General features: G+C 45.8%; 1 protein-coding gene across 3 annotated transcripts in view; it reads left to right on the top strand.

The window, feature by feature from the left end:
* Positions 1 to 19,699, top strand: part of TRIM24 (tripartite motif containing 24) — a 134,145-nt gene extending 114,446 nt beyond the window's left edge. For all 3 annotated transcript variants that reach the window (XM_082255033.1, XM_082255034.1, XM_082255035.1), the window contains exons 13-19: positions 820 to 886; positions 1,760 to 1,934; positions 4,323 to 4,642; positions 5,015 to 5,144; positions 13,384 to 13,458; positions 14,971 to 15,123; positions 19,215 to 19,699. In XM_082255033.1, coding sequence (XP_082111159.1) covers positions 820 to 886; positions 1,760 to 1,934; positions 4,323 to 4,642; positions 5,015 to 5,144; positions 13,384 to 13,458; positions 14,971 to 15,123; positions 19,215 to 19,409 — 1,115 coding nt within the window. In that variant the 3' untranslated portion in view covers positions 19,410 to 19,699. The remainder of the gene's footprint in view (positions 1 to 819; positions 887 to 1,759; positions 1,935 to 4,322; positions 4,643 to 5,014; positions 5,145 to 13,383; positions 13,459 to 14,970; positions 15,124 to 19,214) is intronic.
* The last annotated feature ends 521 nt before the right edge of the window (positions 19,700 to 20,220 follow it).

The raw sequence follows: 20,220 nt of genomic DNA on the forward strand, positions 1-20,220 counted from the left end.
TCTCTGTTAAATGATTGACACAGCAACCACCCCTCTGTGGAGTTGTAATTCTTCTGGCACTGCTTGTAACAAAATGTAGTACCTATAGCTGAGGGAGAGAGTGTACCCCCTGGGACTACCCATAGAAGTAGCCAGACTTTTTTTTTTTTGCCAAGTGTCGTCCTCATGTAGGTGGCAGTATAACCCAATAGTAAGGAATATCAGGTACTGTCCGTCAATGAACATCAGAGAAATGGGTTTTACGGTCAGTCAAAAATCCCATTTTTTTTTTTTTTTTTTTTTTTTTTTAAATTGTGGCAAAAAAATTACAACTTAAAAAAACTCATCATGACCTTGCAAATACCTTGGATTGTTAACTTTACTAAAAGCTGCCATTTGGTGGGTATTTTTACTGTCCTGGTATTTTAGGGCCTCATACCATAGATTGTAGACTATGACTTTCACACAGACTAAATAATACCCACTGATTTAGGTTATTTTTACCAAAGAAATACAGCAGAATAAACTTTGGCCTACGTTTATGGGAAAAAGATTATTTGTAAAATTTCATTCCCGAAACAAACTTTTTGAAAATTGGCCTGGGGTGAAAGTGTCCAGGCTTAAAGTGGTTAAATTGGATCTCCGGTCGCCTGTTTTTTCAGAAACTCAATGTATTGATATATATTTGGATATTGGGAAGAGACAGAAGCGTCTTTAAAAAAAAAAAGTGGTACATCTTACTCCAATACCTAAATTCCTTCGGTAGTAAGTTCTGAGATGCAGGGCTGCACATTTTGCTAATGGTAAACGTTAAGGAATGTTTGTTTTCTGCTAATACAGGTTCCTTTGCTGGTGTTCATCCTCCTATACGCACTTCAAGTGCATCCAGTGTGGGCAGCCGAGGAAGGTAATTTGTGTGTTTTAAGAAATTCACTGAAATAATACTAGCAATCTCCTGTTGAACTCCCTAATAAAAATTGCTGGCTCTTATCCTAAAAATACCCTTGCCACTGTAAATAGGGACATTTAGAGCTTTCTATAGATAATCTGTTCCAGTCTTTGGCCATTGTTCTTGGCCATTAGGTGTAAAGGAGGCTAACGCAGCTTATTTTGGGAAAACTTGCACATCGAATGCTGGGTTGCCCCAATAAATTTGAGAAGTTATGGTTAGGTTGGTTAAATATGCCAGCAGCATCTGGTTTTGCCTTTTGCAATTGGTCTTGATGCTTTCTCACTACATACCCACAGATTGACTGACTGTTAGGCAAGTCCCTATACATTTTTTTTTTATCTCTGATTTTGAAGTATGATTTACAGATGAGAACATGAGATCACACAGACTAGAGTTATATTTATTTGTTTCATGTTATTGTCCATACAAAAGGATTGTAATCATCTGAAATCAACATGCAGAGTACGTTAGATTTTTTTCATTGTTTGCTGAGACAGTTATAGGTCTGCCAAAGCCTCATTATGTTTGCTTACCCATGCTTTTCTATATAGATGTGAAAATTATGATTAAAAGACAGTTTAAATTTAATAAATTCTCAGGTGATCATATGGAAGAAATTTTATTTGCCAGAAAAACACAAATATCCTCGTAGAGAGTCAGTGCTCTGCATATCTTTGCTGGGATGTAATTTCGTAACTAACCATGGTGACGTATAGCACCATGTTACCAGGAGGCTGTCCAAGGTATTTAGCACTAGTGTAGACTGGATCTGCTGTACTACTGTTGTGTTGAACCTCATATTTTTATTTTAATTATTATCCCCCTCAGTTCTGGATCTTCTAGCAAACCGAGTGGAGGAGCTGACTCCACTCATAAAGTTCCAGTTGTCCGCCTTGAGCCTATCCGGATCAAGCCAGAGAGCAACGCTGACAACGAATCCTTTGAATACCCAGTCGTGGTGGTAAAGCAAGGCAATCAGCGTCAACCTCAGCATCCTCGAAATGTAAGTAGCACTGAAGCCATAAAAATAGATTGTGTGTTTTTATTTTCAAGAATCATGGAGCAGGTTTTATGTTAATCAGTGACAGACACAGTTATTTAAGGGCTCCTTTGCAAGAACAATTTTTGTGCCCTCTTATTCAATTACTGACCAGCAGTAGCCGGTACAACACCCTAAACTTTCTCAAGGCATTTTATCTGCAACTGAGGTTAGACAGTCAACTTCCAGTTCTGGTGTTATGACAAAATGAGACAATCTGTTTCCAGTGGTGATCAGGCAGGTAATAAATTAGATGCTCCTGCCAGATACTACAAACCAAGAGAACAGTAAGGGCTGCAGAAAAAATTCCTCCCCATTTTTTCTGCCCTACAATAAAAATGAACACCCTCAAGGAGATCTTTGTGAGAGAGGGAGGGTGTCTCTGCACTCCAGCTTCACCAACATTTAAAGTAAATGAGGTTCCTGCCCTTGTGCAGCTGCAAAATGTGTAGAGATGGGAAATCCACCCCTGATGTTCTGTGATAATGGATCCATTTATGGATGGTGACTTGAAGTATACACGTACTGTATACATATTGTGTGCTGGAGTGTTACCCGGCTGATGGCTCCCATTCTGCTCAACCCACTTATGGTCTTCCCATAGCAGATCGTTTGATTATCTGTCTCTTGTCCCCAGTCATTCTTTTTAAATATTCAAAAAAAAAAATTCTGTGATCTTGGGCAATGCTCCAGTCCGTCGTCCCTGGCATCTCTGATCTTGCCTTAAACAGGAGCTTCTACCAAACAAATGCATTGATGAAATCTTTATTCATATCCAAATCAATATATTACCTGTTAGATCTTGATCATCCATTTTTGTGACGTGTGCAACCGGTGGTCATTGAAATCACTGCTGCTTTTTGGCTTACAATTTGCACTTTTTTGCATGGGATGGTGGGCCCACTTACACTCCAATGACATGAATATTGCTGTCTTGCTATATTGTAGGATTTCTGACTAAAAGCTGCTAAGTTGTCCATTCACTAGGAGAAAAAAAAAAAACAAGGTCCACTTAATAAATCAGCAGGGTCCCTATCCCCTTCGTAAAAAAAAAAACAGTGTAAGAAAAAAGCATGCAAGGAATAAAAGTTAGTAAATACAGTTGCCTTACTCTCGGCTTCAGCCCTAGATGGGTGTGACATCCTTCTGTCCAGATCCAGGGGGAGTATTTCAGACTGAGTGCCGGTTCACACTAGTGCGATGCCAGACATTGCATGTAGTTTACACCGCATTGCTGTGCAGATCACATGCAATGTCTGTGCGATGCGAATTCAGCCATACAAAATGTATGGCTGAAATCACATCGCATTCACGCCGAAATGGTGCAGGGCCCCCCCCCCTTTTTTTTTTTTTTTTGGGTTCGCACTGGAATCTGATCACATGGGTGTTCACATCTATGTGATCCCATCCCTGCACCAGTTCGCACTGCTATCTGCGAACCAATCTGGGGGTGTCATTGACTTTACATTTTCACCCCCAGCGATTCTCAGTGTGAACCACTGTGCGATTCTGGGGCGATGAGGGAACCGACACTGATTTGCAGGGTTTCCTGCATCGCACTAGTGTGAACCAGGACTGAGATTCTGCACTGTGCTAGAGCATCTTGCAAGATTTCTGGGGTTTTCTAGTGTGACGGACTCCTGACACCCCAACTGGGTATTTCTGACAAGCTACAGCTTCCTCCACTCTGGAACCAGAATATAGTAATTTTACCCCAAGAATCAGACCAAACCAATATGGAGTAAAACAGAACTAACTTTATTGAACAGAAACGCAAGTTACTATACATTGCAAAACAAGGGCAGTCACGACCTGAACAAAAACAAATTACATATTGGAGTAGACATCGCACAATAATTGGGTAACGAGGTAAAGTTGACTATCTGATGTTAGTACATCTCCCCTGCTGAGCTGTTGTATTCTAACTGGAGGGTGGCCCCTCCACCAGGACATTACGGTCAGCGCTCTTAGCTAGCCGGCAGACCTTATTCAGGCATGAACCTTAACAGAAGCTTTCTATTGAACCGCGGATGCTGCCCGACATGCTGGGTTTTACCTGCAATTATTTCTAGTGGCTGCTATAGTGCCATGTGGAAGCATCTGTTGCATCAAACAGGCTGACCTTTTTATCCCTTGATCCAGACCAGTTCCGCCATGCTGGATTTAGTAAATGTGGCCTGTCACAGTAGATAAAATTTGGGTTTACGCCTATACCTGGCAGTTATTTGGAATTATGGTATTTTTGTGGTTTTCATTTTATGCACGCCTGTAAATAGTGCTTTGTAGTGTCCTCTTTAATGTTTCTGTCAGTTCTGTTTTGTCTTCATAATAACAGTTTGACTCTCCCCGCAGCCTGAATACACAGGAAGCAGCATTTTAACATCCATGCTGCTTGATCGGAATGCCAATCGTACTACCAAACCAGACTTTGCACCAAGGAGAGACACTCCCGATAGTACTGGTGATCGCCATGTTCTTCAGCAGAGTTCATACCAGCGAGCCAATGACTGGGGCTCCCAGTACCAGGTGACTGAGAGTGGTGGGAAGGAGGACGACCCTAATGAAGATTGGTGCGCAGTGTGTCAGAACGGAGGCGAGTTGCTTTGCTGTGAAAAGTGTCCCAAGGTTTTTCACATCTCCTGCCATGTGCCAACACTAATGAACTTCCCTAGGTAAGAAAAGTTCAGAGCGGTGAGGTGCAATGGGGGACATCAGGGACTCTTGCTGATCAATTTAATGCATTTTGCCTTATGATCTGGTGGACTCTTCACACTTGTACCCAATTTATGGTGTATTAAACTTCCTCCAGTCAGCTTCAAAGTATCAATCTACAGCTGTCAGCAACCTCACCAACTGTGACCAGACATTTTTTCCATGTGCCATTGAGTAGCAGTCCTTTCATGTCTCTTCTGTGTCTTGTCCTGGGAAGAGGCTGAGCAGAGTAGGACTGTCAGCTTAAGTGCAGTCATTATATTTGTATTTTGAAGTCTGCATAGAAATTATTTGTTTACATTTTTTTTTCCTTTGTTTTCTTTCCTCCATAGCGGTGAATGGATCTGCACTTTTTGCCGAGATCTTTCCAAACCTGAAGTGGAATACGACTGTGACGACCCATCTCTGGCAGAGAAACGGAAGCTGGGGGGTGCCACTTTAATGGCACCGATGGATCAGAGGGTAGGTGTGCCTGGATGGCCTGGCAGGGGAAGAGTGCCTGCCTTTGTTGTCTGGTGGGAGGAGCAGAAAGATTTCATCTGTCTGCTACTGCTTCTTCATTGTCCAATCACAGGCGGGGGGGTTGATCCTAATGTGGTGTTTAACTGCAGTAGATAAAAAAAAAAAAAGCCAAGCCAACTGCTCTCTGGCAGGCTTTTTAACTCAGGCTGGAATGCAAATTTCTCTATCGTTAAATGACGGACACAGTCCTCTGATCCACATCAGTAGGGTTATACTGCCCCCTACAGGAGTAGGACACTAGGCAGAAAAAATGGGCAGTCCCGGAGGGTACACCCTCTCTTCCTGCATAGGATGTCCGTTTTTTTTAATCTGCCTAGTCAGGAGTAAGGACCTAGTTCCTTGCTGGAATCTTTGGTCCTGACATTTAAGTATTTTTTTCATGCAGAATTTTTTTAGCTAGCCTTTCTAGGAACTTTTTCCTGTGAGACCTTCAAGCAACTATGCCGGACTGGGCGATTGGCTGGATATCTAGATTCAGTGGTCACCCCAGTCTGGCCAGCGAGCGCGTGCAGGCCTTATCTCCGCATCGGACGGGGACTGGCCCTGCGAGTTAAACGTCTCGTCAGGTCGCACACGACAGGGTTTAGGCTTATGTCGTAGCGTTCCTATTTGGTCGACAGCCCCCACACTTGAGTGGAGAGGGTTGCTGTCAGGAGATGGCGCCCGCCTGTGTTCCAGGTACGGTGAGTAAACGTATTCCCCCCCCCCCCCCCCCTCTTCCCCGGCGGTTTTTGGGGTGGACTCTCACACTCCTGGGTTTCCCTCTGTCCTGTTTTGCCCCCCTCCACCTTCCTCCTCCCCATGTGGGGGACTGTTTGGGCCTACCTGGGGCTGGGACCTCTTTTGCAGGCCACATGGGTGGGCCGGGGAGTGTGCCGTCGGTGGGTTCCTCCAGCTGGATGGTGCTAGGAGGGCTGGCGGGGGGTCCCCCTGTGGGTCCTGGTTACTGTGTGGGGCCGCCATTTTCTTGTAGCCTTGTCTGCTTCTATGATGGCAGCCATCTTGGTACACCTGTTTTCGGCCATTTTGCGGTGGATTCTTTGCTGTGAAGGCCGGTGGTGTGCCTGGAGGTGTTTTTTGGTGGGAGGAGCCCCTCCCTTCACCCCGGGCAGCTTCCTTGCTCACTTCCTTTCACTGAGCCGTTGCTGAGACCTCCCTAATCTGATTGCTTATCTGGGGACAGTGAGTTACTGAGGGTAGTCTCTCTCTCTCTCTCTCTCTCTCTCTCTCTCTCTCTCTCTCTCTCTCTGTGGGGGTTAATTAGCGCGTGCCTGACCTCTGGGGGGCACTGTAGCGCTGTGGGGACGCTTCTTTCAAAGGAGAGGGAAAGTCATTTTTTTTGCAAATTTTGCTGGAGGGTTCTTCTGGTTCAGCATAGACCCTGCAGGCCATGTGTCCCCACCTAACCCCCTCAGAGGCCGCAGGGCCTTCCGGTTCTCCACTGTCCCATCAGTCCCATCAGTGCATTTTCAACGGTTCGGGGAGCATTTGGGCCCGGTGGAGTTGACCTTGAGAGAGGTGCGCTGAAACGTTTCCCCACCTATGTGAACTGAGGGACCCTGCGCTTATGGATTTGAGTGAAAGAGTGCTCACTCAGTGCTATAAATAAATTAAGTGTTTTTAGTAAAGCTGCTAGCTGCAAAAAAAGTGCAAGTGCTCTTTAAAAATGTGGATATGTGAATGCAGCGCTGCTTAAAAATATCAATATGAATAAATAAAAGTGTAAAAAACTGACGATCATATACTCATAATTATCATAAAATTATACAAACATATATTTCTAATAATCAAATTAATAGGATTAAATAAATATATTGTGCTTGAAATAAAAGTCCATTAATAAATCCTTCCGGAGTGGTGTGTCCTTCCCCAATATTTATAAAGTGCTTGAGTGCTTGATCTGTGCTTTACATGGGGTTTCCCCCTTCAGATGTCTACTTACCACTAAGTAGATATAAGCAGGCATGAATAATTAGACTTTGCACTTCGCATCTCCAATAAGGGAAGGAAAGAATGTTGCTGGAAGATCAAGGTTCATTCCCCGTGTCCTCAATGGGCCCGGTGGAGTTGACCTTGAGAGAGGTGCGCTGAAACGTTTCCCCACCTACCCTTGCCTCATCTGATGGCTCGGATTCTGAGTCTGACTCAGCCGCCGCAGACGTGGGCCTCCCTGCCGGGTCTTTTACCTCACGCCCTGTCTCCTCTGATAATTAGGATGACATTTCTACCTCCCCTGCAGCGCATGATACAGGTGCTGGTTGATGCACTGGTTGTTTCGTGGGGTACACCCTGCAATTTGGAGGACGCAGGTGGCATCTGGCACTCACATGCCATCCGGAGCTGCTTAATTTTGGTAGCATGCTCATGAAGAATGGGACCGGCTGAGACGTTCCTCTGGGGTGTCTAAGCGACTGCTAGATATTACCCTTTGAGAAGTCTCTGGTAAAGTGGACTGTTCCGCTTACAATTGATCTACCGGTCTCTAGTCTGAATAGGACTACCGTTGTTCTGGTGGAGGAATCCCCGTCCTTTAAGGACCTAGGGATAGGATTGTGCGGGCTGTGGACTCTGCCTGATGGGCGTAGTTCAAACGCTGTGACTTGGTGAGGAGCAAGTCCCTCCTGCCCTGGGGGAGCTGTTGAACCAGCTGGCGCAGGAGCTGCAATTTGTTTGCGATGCCGCGCTGGACACGGCCCCTTATTGGGTCACCCGTCTGTTTGGGCCGTAGTTGTCAGGCGTATACTTGGCCGGAGTGTTGGTCTGCAGATCAAACTTCTAAGAAGGCCTTAATGGATCACCTGTTTGGCGCTGCCCTGGATGACATTATGTAAGGGTCTCACGGGGGTAAGAGTGCTTTTCTTCCACAGGCTAACAAGGGTAAGGGCCTTAGTCGCAGACTGGGTCCCTCCTTTTCGGCTCACAAACCGTTTCTTCGTCTCTCAGGGACAGTTGATGTGGCAAAGTCCTTGAAGACTTCCTCGGGTGGTTCCAAACGACCCTAGTCAGGCGAACAAGAGATCAATTTTTTTCAGACCTGCGGACAAGGCCTACTCGGCCTGAAGGTGCGTCCTCACCCATATGTGGGGTGGGGGGACGTCTTTGCCGGTTCTTAGACCTGCGGCTAGCCCGGTTCCCAGGCAGCTGGGATCAGGAGGTCATGCGGTCCAGTTGCAAAATCGAGTTTTGATCCGTTTTTTCCAGGAAGGTTTTCCCTTCCAATGTATGGCTGTCCCTGGATTGCTTACAGGCGCTCTATGGGACAGTTCAGGCTCTGGTTCAACAAGGCGTGGTATTGGTTCGCACGATGGTGTCTTCCCTACATCAGGGGGATTCCTGGACTCCACAGACATCAAAGATGCCTACCTTCACATCCCGTTTTGTGCAGGACACCAAACTGGTTCTCAGTTTTTGCCGTGGGGAAGGATCTCTATAGGTTTGTGGCGTTACCCCTTGATCTCGCTTCTGCTCCTCGGGTCTTCACAAAGGTGTTGGCTCCGGTCCTGGCACTGTTGCGGCAGCGGGGTGAATCGGTCCTGGGTTCCCGGCCGATCTGTTTCTCCCGTGTGGAGTCCCCTACGGTGCTGACGAGGAATTTGGAAGTCCCCATGAGAACTCTGGAGGAGTTCAGGTGGGTTCTGAACTTTGAGAAGTCATCCCTGGTCCCTTCCGTGGGACTGGACTATCTGGGCCTGACTTTGGACTCGTCCTCAGTCAGGGTGTTTATCCCTCGAGGGAAAAAACTCTTGGAACTACAGACTGCAGTTCAACTGTTACCGTCCTGCACATGGTCGTCCCTTCAGACCTGCATGCAAGTTCTGGGACTGATGGTGTCATCTTTGGCACGGTCCATTTAGCTCAATCCCTCTCGAGGTTTCCCCAGAAGGTTATCCTTCTCAAATGAGACTAGAATCCAAACTATCTGGACACTCGGATCCGGCTGAGCCAGGTGTCCAGGGAGTCTTGATCTGGAATCCTTCCTCCCCCTTTTTACTGGACAATTGTCATCGCGGATGCAAGCTTGTCCGGGTGAGGAGTAGTCCTCGGCAGGTTCTCTGTTTAGGAAGTATGGTCCCTGGAGAATCCAGGTTATCTATCAATTTTCTGGAGCTGAGAGAGATTCGGCGTTGCCTAGTTCACTGGACCGGGCACCTGCAGTTGTCCAGTGTGCACTCATTCAGACAATGCCACGACCGTGGCTTATGTCATTCACCTAGGGGGGCACCAAGGGTGTCCTTGCGGTCTTGGAAGTGACAGGCATTCTTGGGCAGAGCGCCTTGTTCCAGCTCTCTTCGCTGTTCTCTTTCCAGGTGTGGAAAATTGGCAGGCGGATTGCCTCAGTCGACAGGCTTTGGATGCAGGAGAATGGCCCCTTCATCCGGGGGTGTTCCAGCAGTTGTGTCTTCGTTGGGGCACTCCACGTGGATCTGTTGGCATTTTATCTACAGATTAGTTCAGAGGTTTGTTGCCCGCTCCCGGGACCATCTGGCAGATGCACTGGTGGCACCATGGGTTCTGTCGTAGGCAAGAACTTATGCTAGATTCAACATGAAAGATGCTGAGAAGTTTAGCATGGTCACCTGCGCAAGGATGACACTGGCAAGGTCGTGTGTGAACGATCACGGATGGGCCAAGGTCAGTATCGCCTGCCATCTGCCTTTCCTCCTTTCCAGTCGCTGCCAAGACTTCTTCGCAGGATCGAGGCGGAAGGGATTCCGGTCATTCTCTTGGCTCTGGACTGGCCTCGCCGAGCTTGGTACGCCGACCTGGTTGCCCTCCTTGGAGACTTCCTCTTAGGGAGGATTTATTGTCTCCAGGGCCAATCTTCCATCCTGCTTTACGGTCACTGGCTTTGTCAGCTTGGCTGTTGAAAGCCAGGTGCTGTAGGGCAGGGGATTGTCTATCAGTGATTCCCACCCTGCTTAAAACGTGGGAAGCGTCTTCTAGGATGATTTTTTCATCGTACGAGAGTCGTATATTGCGTGGTGTGATTCTCTTTGGGCTCCCCCTCGCACTTAACTTGGTGGCCCAGATCCAGAAGTTGGCTTTGACTATCAAGGGTCAGGTTTCAGCCTTGGCAGTTTTCTTCCAAAGGCCGTTGGCTGCCTGTTCCCTGGTGCATAACTTCTTCCAGGGGGTGCGACACTTGGTACTTCCACAACTGGTGACCTTGATTTGGTGTAGTCGGTTCTTCAAGAACCTCCTTTTGCAAGTATTCGGGGATTCCCCTGCCTGCCTTATTACAGAAGGTGGCCTTGGTTGCTGTCACTCTGCGCGCAGGGTGTCTGCACTGACGACAGTGTCCTGTCGTTCTTCCTGTATGTTGGTTCATGGAGACCAGTGGTACTTCGTCCGGATCTGTCCTTCCCTCCAAAGGTGGTTTCTAGTGTTCACTTGAACGAGGACTTTGTATTTCCGTCTGTGTCCTAAGCCCAAACATCCTAAGGAAAGTCCATTGCCTACTCTGGATGTAGTTCGGGCACTCAAGGTGTACTTGGCGACTACTAAGTCTCTTTTCGTGAGTCAGGTTCGCTCTCTATACTCAGATGGCCCAAGAACAGGGCTGCAACTGTTTTCAGATGGATCGGACAGACGGTTGTGCAGGCTTATTCAATTAAAGGTCAGGTTCTACCTTTCCCTGTTTCGGTGCATTCTACTCGGGCGCCTAGTGCTTCCTGGGCTTTGAACCAAACAGGCATCTGTGCTTCAGGTTACAAGATGGCTACCTGGTCGTCTGTTCACACCTTTACCAATTTTTATAAGGTGGATGTGCTGACATCTGCAGATGCCTCCTTTGGCCGCAAAGTTTTGCTGGATGCTGTCTGGAGGGCTTTTGGCCTTCCTTGAGGGTGTTTACGGTTTGTTTTAGGTGGGCCTCATCTTTTTGTTCTGATGAGTCCTATGTTGCCTGGTTGGCTGTGTTTAGCCTTGGGGACTTTTTCTCTTCTGCTGTTCCCACCCCTCATTTTATGGCACTGCTTTGGGATGTCCCTACTGATATGGATCAGAGTACTACGTCCTTCAATGAACGATGGAGAACTGGATTTTTGACTTACTGTAAAATCCTTTTCTCTTAAGTTCATTGAAGGACGCAGTACCCACCCTTCTATTTGGAGTTGGGTTGGTGTTACTTTTCTGGCACTGCTCTGATACAAAACTGACATCCTATGCAGGAAGAGAGAGGGTGTACCCTCCGAGCCTGCCCATAGGCATAGCTGGAACTTTTTTTCTGCCTAGTGTCCTACTCCTGTAGGGGGCAGTATAACCCTACTGATATGCATCAGAGAGAACTGCGTCCGTCAATGAACTTAAGAGAAAAGGATTTTACGGTAAGTCAAAAATCCAGTTATTTTGTCATCCAAAACCTGCAGTTTAAGGGTGTATAGTATTTACATGTCTTTCTTGAGTTTAACTTAAAATATAATTCCACTTTATAAAAAAAAAAAAATTCCCTCTGGGTGATCTATGTACATTACAAGCATTTTAACAAACTTTGTTACAGATTCCTACCTTTTTGGTATTCTGAAGAAATCTGTTCTTCTGTCCCCTTGTGGGAAAGTGAGTCTAATGGAAGTAGTTTAATTCCCAACCAGCTGCAGCACCTGCAGGGCACTAAAGAGGATATCTGCTGGGCCTGCATGCCTTTAGATTTCTTCCTGTTGGGAGTATCTCACCAAAAATTTAAATTTTTTTGTTGAAGGGGGATGGCTGACATCTGACTTGTATCATAGGGCAGACTTCTGGGAAAACCAGTGAACCAATCATAAAAGCAGGAAATCTGTTTCTGGCGGGCATTCTGTACACATTCTGTGCAGAACACCTCCAGGCAGCCATATTGCGTTGCATTTTCAGAATTACAGAGCTGCAGATTAAAAAGGAGAGGTCATTTAAAATTACTTCTGTCCCATTTGTATACACTATATTTTTTATCTTTTGCTTTCTCCCCCCCCCCCCCCCAAAAAAAAACAAAGTGGCACTACCCTTTAAATGTGGGCATTGGCAGTCTCTGTAGTGACCTCTAACACAGCCTTCCATTGTTTAGCAGCCATTTTTTGACATTTTACTGAATTCTGCAGTTTCCATTTTTTTTTTTTTTTTCAGAACTAGCTCAACAGTTCATCAGTGATGTGGTTAGCAGTACAGGCAGTCCCCAAGTTAAACATCCGACTTGCACACAATTCATATTTACAAATGAAGGGAGACAACAGGAAGTGCGAGGAAATCTATCCCTAGGAAGGGAAACGCACTCCCAGTTAACATGGGAAAGCTGTCTCCACTACAGCTTTTTCACCAATCCTTGTTTTGACATTAACCGAAAATTTTAAAAATCCAGTTGTCACAGGGACATTAAGGCTGCATTCACATTTGAGCGTATCGTTTTTTACCGCGATTTTTACCGCGATTTTTTCAGGCGTTTTTCATTGACATCTATCAAAAACGCTGGTAATCTGCCCAAAAAGAAGCTCATGTACTTTTTTCAGCTACAGGCATTTTGCAAAACGCTCAGATGTGAACAGGGGCCATTTAAATTAATGGGGTTTTACTTGTTGGGCGTTTTTGGAAGCGTTTCTTTTGAGCGTTTTTGGAGCTGAAAACGCCCAGGTGTGAATGGAGCCTAAGAGGTGAAATCTTCTAAATGGGCATAGACAGCAAAACAAACATTACAGGGGTGTTAACCCTTCCCCATGCTATCTCAGAAACTTAAATATTTTTTTTTGGCTGCAGTTACTTAACAAATGTTATATATATCCCTGTGCTGTGGTATATTAGTGTGGTAATTACTAATCAGACTGCTGCTAAGTGAAAGGTGTGTGTTCCTTTAAAATTATATGGTGAAACCCTGCACTGTCTGTGTTCAGTATATTATTAGTGACCAAAAAAATGTGAAAGTTAATGGAACATAAAAACTTCATACAGTTAGGAAAGCTTTCCTAACACTGTATGAAGTTTTTATGTTGAATTACTTTTCACATTTTTTGGTCACTAATAATATACTGAACACAGACAGTGCAGGGTTTCACCATTCAATACTTAAAAAATGTACCTGTTTTAACTTGGATACAAATTGTAACTTGAGAACAAACCTACTCTTTGTAACCCAGAGACTGCCTGTAATAGTCTGCATTGTAACAGAATTTTCAAGCATTGTCTTAATCTGTGAATTCTGATTGGTGTTTTTTAGAAGTGTGAAAGAGTTCTTCTATACCTCTTCTGTCATGAGATGAGTCTGGCCTTCCAAGACCCGGTTCCCCTTACTGTGAGTACCATCAAATAAATCTCTATGGTTTTTTTTTTTTTTTTTTTTTCCCAGTTCTGCAGCAGGATGGGAAACTGACCACAATCATTTTTTAAAGTAGAATTTCAGGCACAGTACAAAGGTTCCTTAATTAAAGATAACAGTATAACTAAAGGAAAAACTTTTATCGTAATTGTAAAATACTGGACACATTTATAGACCATGGATTATATACGGTTACATCCAGTGGATGGAACACTGGCAAAATATTTTGTAGGAACACCCCCAGTGCACCCTTACATAACCCAACCCACTCCATGGGGCTACAGTTTTTTGTTTGCGTCTAATAGGTGATGGTCCTATTCTTCAATAGAGGTGGTCACAGGTGGGGAAGGTATTGCTTCCTCAGTGCCAAAACCGCCCTCATCAGGAACCCTAGCTCATCTAAATGGAGAGCACCTGCACTCTTTAAGCCAGGCTTCAACTTCCAAACTTCAGTTCAGCCCTTTTTTTTGGCTCAAAGCTTGGTTCACAAAGTCACCAAGCCTTCCAGAAAGCCCTCTTTATGATGAAGCACCCTCACTCTTAACGTCATTGTCAAGTCTCGTTTGTTGTTTTTAAAAAAATAAAAATAATAAAATGTCATACATGGCTTCTCTGTGCAGTTAATTTTGCACAGAGCAGTCCAGACCCCCCTCTCTCAGGTCCTTCTTTGCAGCTCCTGGCCCCTCCCTCCTATTGAGTGCCCCCAAAGCAAGCAGCTTGCTATGGGGGCAGCCGAGCTGCATCTTCATCTGTCAGTTCAGATATGGAGCCGCCTTTCGGCTCAACCCCCTCCCAACTGACTGACTTTGACAGCCATGGGAGCCAATAGTGCCACTGCTGTTTCTCAGCCAATCAGGAGGGAAAGTCTCGAATGGCTGAGGAACTCGTGGACATCGCTGGACAGCAATCGGGTTCAGATGAGTATTAGAGGGTTCTGGGACGGCTGCTACACACAGGTTTTTTATCTTAATGCATAGAATGCATCAAGATAAAAAACCTTCTGACTTTACAACTCTAAGTGAGGGGGGTGTCTGTTGCAGTTTGCATCTTTTTGGCTCACAGATGTCCCAGACATGTGGATTTAGTTGATGGATGTAAAAGAGTAAAATCATTTAAAACTTCCACCTATCAACCAAAAACTGTGCATGGACAGGACAAGTTCAGGTGATTCTGCTCAAACCTGTTCATGGTACCCAAGCCCAACAGGGGTATTTGTCTTTGTCTTGTCCTGTACAGTACTTGTAATTCTGTCAAATTCCAAAATTTTGTGGACATTAAAAATAAATAAATGCACATGCAGATAGGGATCTTGAAAGTGAACAACTCCTTTAATCATACACCTGACTCTAATCCTACAAAACTCCTGACTTTGTGAAAGTGTAAGAATTGATGCTGGTTTGAAACCAAAGGGTGGTCACGCCAAATATTGACTTGATTTAGATTTTTCTTCTGTTAACTCATTTTGCATTAAATTTGTTTTTCTTCAAGGTGCCTGACTACTACAAAATTATAAAACGGCCAATGGATTTGTCACACATAAAGAGAAAACTTCAACTAAACGGATCTCCTCACTACTCACATCCAGAAGAGTTTGTGAGCGATGTTCGTCTGATTTTCCAGAACTGTGCAGAATTCAATGAGGTAAGCTTCTTGTGTAAACCTATACATTTTTTGTCTTCACAGCCTCCAGTCAAATCCAGACCCTGGAGTTCCATTTTTATTTCCTAGGGCAGATTTGAATCTGATTAACTGCCGGACTGGGCGACGAACTGGATAATTTAGATCCAGAGGGTCCAGCAAGTGCGTGCAGGCCTCAGCTCTGCGCTTGGTCGACTGCAACATAGCCCCACTGGATGGGGGCTGGTATTGCGAGTTAAACGTCTCGCAAATGACGCTTACGACCTGGCCTCGGCTTGAGTCGCAGGGTTCCTCCTGGCCAACAGCCTCCCCTATTTCGATGGAGCGGTGCCCACCCTGTTCCTGGTATGGCAACTAGCTGTCCCCCCTCTAATCCTGGAGGTTTTTTGGGGTGGACGTGGGCCGCTCCCTGAGACGGTCAGACTCCTGGTTTCCCCTCCTTCCCACGCAGCATCCCCTGCCTTCTCGGTGGTCCTCTGCGGACTTGCTACCTCCATCTGTGCTGGACCCTGTGGTACCGCCAGCCCAGTGGGGGGTGCCTCTAGCCATGTTAGACACTACTTTTTTTGTGTGGGTCGTCCTCTAATGGAGTCTCTGGAGCATATTTCCCCACCTGATCCCCGCTCAGAGGTTGCCGGGTCCTCCAGTTTCCCCCAATCCCTGACTGCACTGGATTCTGGACCGCAAGGCGCTAAACTGCTTTGTGCGGGTACAGACGTTCCGAATGAAGTCCATTTGCATGGTAGGCGGCGTCCCTACATCAGGGGGATTTTCTCGCTTCTATTGACATCAAGGGCGCCTACCTTCACATTCCAATATGTGCCGGTCATAAGCGCTTCCTCCGCTTTTCCGTATGCGAGGAGCAATATCAGTTTGTGGCGTTACCCTTTGGTCTCGCCTCCGCTATTCGGGTCTTCAAGAAAGTGTTGGCCTCAGTACTAGCATTTTTACATTAGCGGGGATTGCGGTACTGGAGTACATGGACAATCATTTTCTGCGAGCCGAGTCTCTGACTGCTCTGGATGGTTGGATTCTGAACCTTCAGAAGTCTGCTCTGGTTCCATCCACAAGACTGGACTATCTGGTTCAGACTCTGCAGAAAGCAATTCAACTTCTGTTGTCCAGCAGACGGTCATCCCTCCGGGCTTGCATGCGGTTGCTGGGCCTGATGGTGTCTACCTTTTTGAGGTGGTTGCATTTGCACAGTTCCACAGGAGATATCTGCAAAGAGAGATCCTGACGAAATGGGACAAGAATCCTCAGTGTCTAGACAATCTGATTCTGTTGAGCCAGGGTGCGAGGAGGTCCCTGATCTGGTGGCTTCGTTCTCCGGCACTTCTTCAGGGAAAATCCTTTCTCCTCCTGTACTGGACGTCTGTCACCAAGGATGCCAGGTTGTCCGGGTGGGGAGGTGTCCTCGGCACAGATTATCCCCAAGGGTTCTGGACTCATCTAGAGTCCAGACTGCCGATCAACGTACTGGAACTCTGATCAGACTTTGTTTGGATCATTGGACTTTTCACCTTCAGGGGTGTCCAGTACGCATTTAATCGGACAATGCCACGGCTGTGGCCTATGTCAATCACCAAGGGGGCACAAGAATTGCCCTGGCGGCTCGGGAGGTAGCGGGTATTCTAAGGTGGGCAGAACGATTAGTTCCAGCCCTCTGTGCCATGCACATTCCAGGGGTGGAAAATAGGCAAGCGGATTATCTGTTGACAAGCGTTGGACCAGGGGGAATAGTTGCTTCATCCGGAGGTGTTTTATCAGTTGTGCCACCCGTGGGGTACTACTGAGGTGGACCTGTTGGCCTCTCGTCTCAACAGGAAGGTACAAAGGTGTGCGACAGTTTTGGGACCCTCTAGCCGATGTCAGACTCCTTAGTGGCTCCTTGGAGCCAGTATCGTCTGATTTACGCCCCCTCTCTCAAACTTCTGCCAAGACTCCTGCGCAGGATCGAGGCAGAAGGGATTCCAGTCATTCTAGTGGCTCTAGACTGGACTCGCCGGTCTTGGTACGCCGCTCTGGTATGGCAGGTCGCCAGAGCTGCTTGGAGACTTCCTCTCAGGGAAGATCTGCTGTCCAAAGGGCCAATCTTCCATCCTGCTTTAAATTCGCTGGCTTTAACGGCTTGGCTGTTGAAAGCCAGGTGCTGAAGGGTAGAGGTTTGTCTGATTCAGTGATTCCTACGCTGTTAAAGGCTAGAAAATCTAACTCTAGGAAGATTTACCATCATACTTTGAAGACGTACATTGCGTGGTGTGAGTCTTTTGGGGGTTCCCCCTCTCTCTTTTTTGGTGGCTCAGATATTGGCTTTCTCCAACAGGAGGTTGAGCAGCGCCTGGCCTTGAGTACCATCAAGGGCCAGGTTTCGGCCTTGGCGGTTTTATTTTAACGTCAATTGGCCACACTTTCCTTGGTGCGTACTTTTATCCAGGGAGTTCGATACTTGGCTCCTCCAGTGCTGTCTCCATTGCCACCGTGGGACCTCAATTTGGTGCTGTCTGTTCTTCAGAAGCCTCCTTTTGAAAGTCTTCAGGGGGTTTTCCTGCCTACGTTTTCCCAGAAGGTGGCCTTTTTGGGTGCTATTACTTCTGCGTGCAGGGTGTCGAAGCTGGCGACGACGTTTGGTCGGTCACCTTACCTGGTGGTTCACAGAGATAAGGTGGTTCTTCGTCCCTGTCCGTCGTCCCTGATTTCAAATTGAATGAAGACATTGTGTTGCCCTCCCTATGTCTCTGGCCCTAAACATCCTAGGGAAACCTGCCTTGCATTCCCTGGATGTGGTAAGGGCAATCACGGTATACCTTGCAGCTACAGAGTCTTTTCGGAAGTCAGACTCACTATTTGTACTCATGGATGGACCTCAAAAAGGGTTTGCTGACTGCCGTTTAGAGGACCTGGTCCCTGTTTGAGGAGGGTGTATTGTTTTTTTCAGGTGAGCTCCATTTGTTTATGGTTGAGCTCCATGTTACCTGGTTGGCTACGGTTTAGCCTTGGGAATTTTTTTTCTTAATGTTCACACCCCTTATGTTTGACACTGCTTTGGGAGGTCCCAACTGTCAACTTAAGGAGCTGTGTCCGTCAGTGAACGAAAGAGAAAATGGGATTTTTGACTTATCGTAAAATCCATTTCTCTGATGTTCATTGACGGACACAGCTCCCACCCCTCTGTGGAGTTGGTTTTCTTCTGACACTGCTTGTAACAAAACTGAATGCCTATAGCTGAGAGTGGGAGTATACCCCCTGGAACTGACCCATAGGCATAGTCAAGTTTTTTTTTTTTTTTTTTTTCCTGCCTAGTGTCCTACTCCTGTAGGGGCAGCATAACCCAACACTCAGAAGATAAGGAGCTGTGTCCGTCAATGAACATAAGAGAAATGGATTTTATGGTCAGTCAAAAATCCCATTTTTGTTTTTTTTACATATGCCTTACTTTGTTTCATGTAACTTTGTCGGCTCCTTTACTAAAATTTGCTGGGCCTAGGCGTCCAGTAGAAAAAAGGCAGGTGGTACCTGTCAAATCCAACATGTTTCTTGGAAGAGGTAGGAGCTACAAATTCTGTGGAAATGTACTGACAGTGATGTGATAACGAGAGCACCTATTAGCCAGTCCTAACAGTGGGAAGATCGCAGCTATGTGCTGTGCAGATTGTGCCTGCCCACAAAAGGTAGTGTGATGTAAGCACATCACCGCTTTTCTTTAGGAAATTACATAGAAGTAAAAATGCAACCAGGAGCTATTTCTCCATTGGAAGAAAACCACAGCACCACAGTTGCCCAAAGCAGATAAAGTGAAGATAAACAGGACTCCTATGGGGGGGGGGATGTTTGGGAGAGGATAAATAGTGGAATAATGGACTGCATGTTTGCTGGAGGTAAGAAAATACCTTGCTGGTTAGATTATATTCCTTCTGGCTGGAGTTTAGCTTTAAATGATGTACTTTTATGTATTAGAATGGTGGCTGAAATGAGTTACGTTTACATTCTTGCCATGTGACTGCTTCTGACAAACATTGATTTTTACTTTTAAGTGTTTTTAGTGACAAGTTATTTTTGAAACAATCTTTGTGGCCATTTTGTTTTTCTTGCAGCCTGACTCTGAAGTGGCAAACGCAGGCATTAAACTGGAGGAGTACTTTGAAGAGCTGCTAAATAGCATCTATCAGGACAAACCGTTTCCCAAAATCCAGCAGAAGGAAAACTGCGAAGAGAGCGAGGACTCAGAGGATGATATTGTTCAGCCACGAAAAAAAAGAAAAATAGACGAGCGGATGTTTTTCAGATGAACTTCTTTCTAGGAAGCCACGTACAGACAATACCTTAGCTGTTAGAACTATTTGTGAACTGGCTGTGGGCCTGTGACTCTGTCCCTCCAGGACGTAGCTTCAGTGTGTTGCGTTGTTTTGGCGCCTCACCTGAGACCTGAAGGTTGCTGATATTTGGAGGGAATACAATCCTCACATTTAACAAGTGCAGAAATGTGTACATCTGAACTTTATGCAGTCTCCTTAACTTACTGACCTACTAATTATATTCTGGCCTGAGTTCTGCATTCTTTTTTGTCCTCTGTATCCTGAAGGTGCAGCTGACCCTTTGGTTTCTAGAAGAAAGAAACAAAACTCCAAAGTAGCTATCCACTTTTGCCTGGACCAGCCTTTCCTTACCAATGTTTTATGGAACCCTGTGTTTCCTCCAGAAGTTACTAGGGGTTACTTGAGAAACAGAGCAGTGTCAGATTGATCTCCTGTCTACACTGACCACCAATGGAATGAGTTACTACAATATCCCTCTGTTTTTTGGACATTATTTGTTTTATTTCCTCATTATGAAGTAAACCTTATTCTTTTTAAGTCTCAACAAGCTACTGATCTTGCTAATGTAATATGAGCTGTAAGTCTAATAATTTTAGTCAGCGTTTCCTAAGACCTTAAAACTATTTCAAGGGTTCTTCCGTGGGAAGTTTGAGTAGGACAGACCTAGATGTTTCCTGGGTGGAATTTGCTTCTTGGCCTTCACACGGTCCCAGCGCCTTTTTACACCAAATGAGAATTCACTCCCTGGTATGAACCTTGCTATATATCCAGCTAAAACCATTTT

The sequence above is a fragment of the Pelophylax lessonae genome, assembly GCF_965119305.1.
Source record: "Pelophylax lessonae genome assembly, chromosome: 4".
NCBI classification, from domain to species: domain Eukaryota; kingdom Metazoa; phylum Chordata; class Amphibia; order Anura; family Ranidae; genus Pelophylax; species Pelophylax lessonae.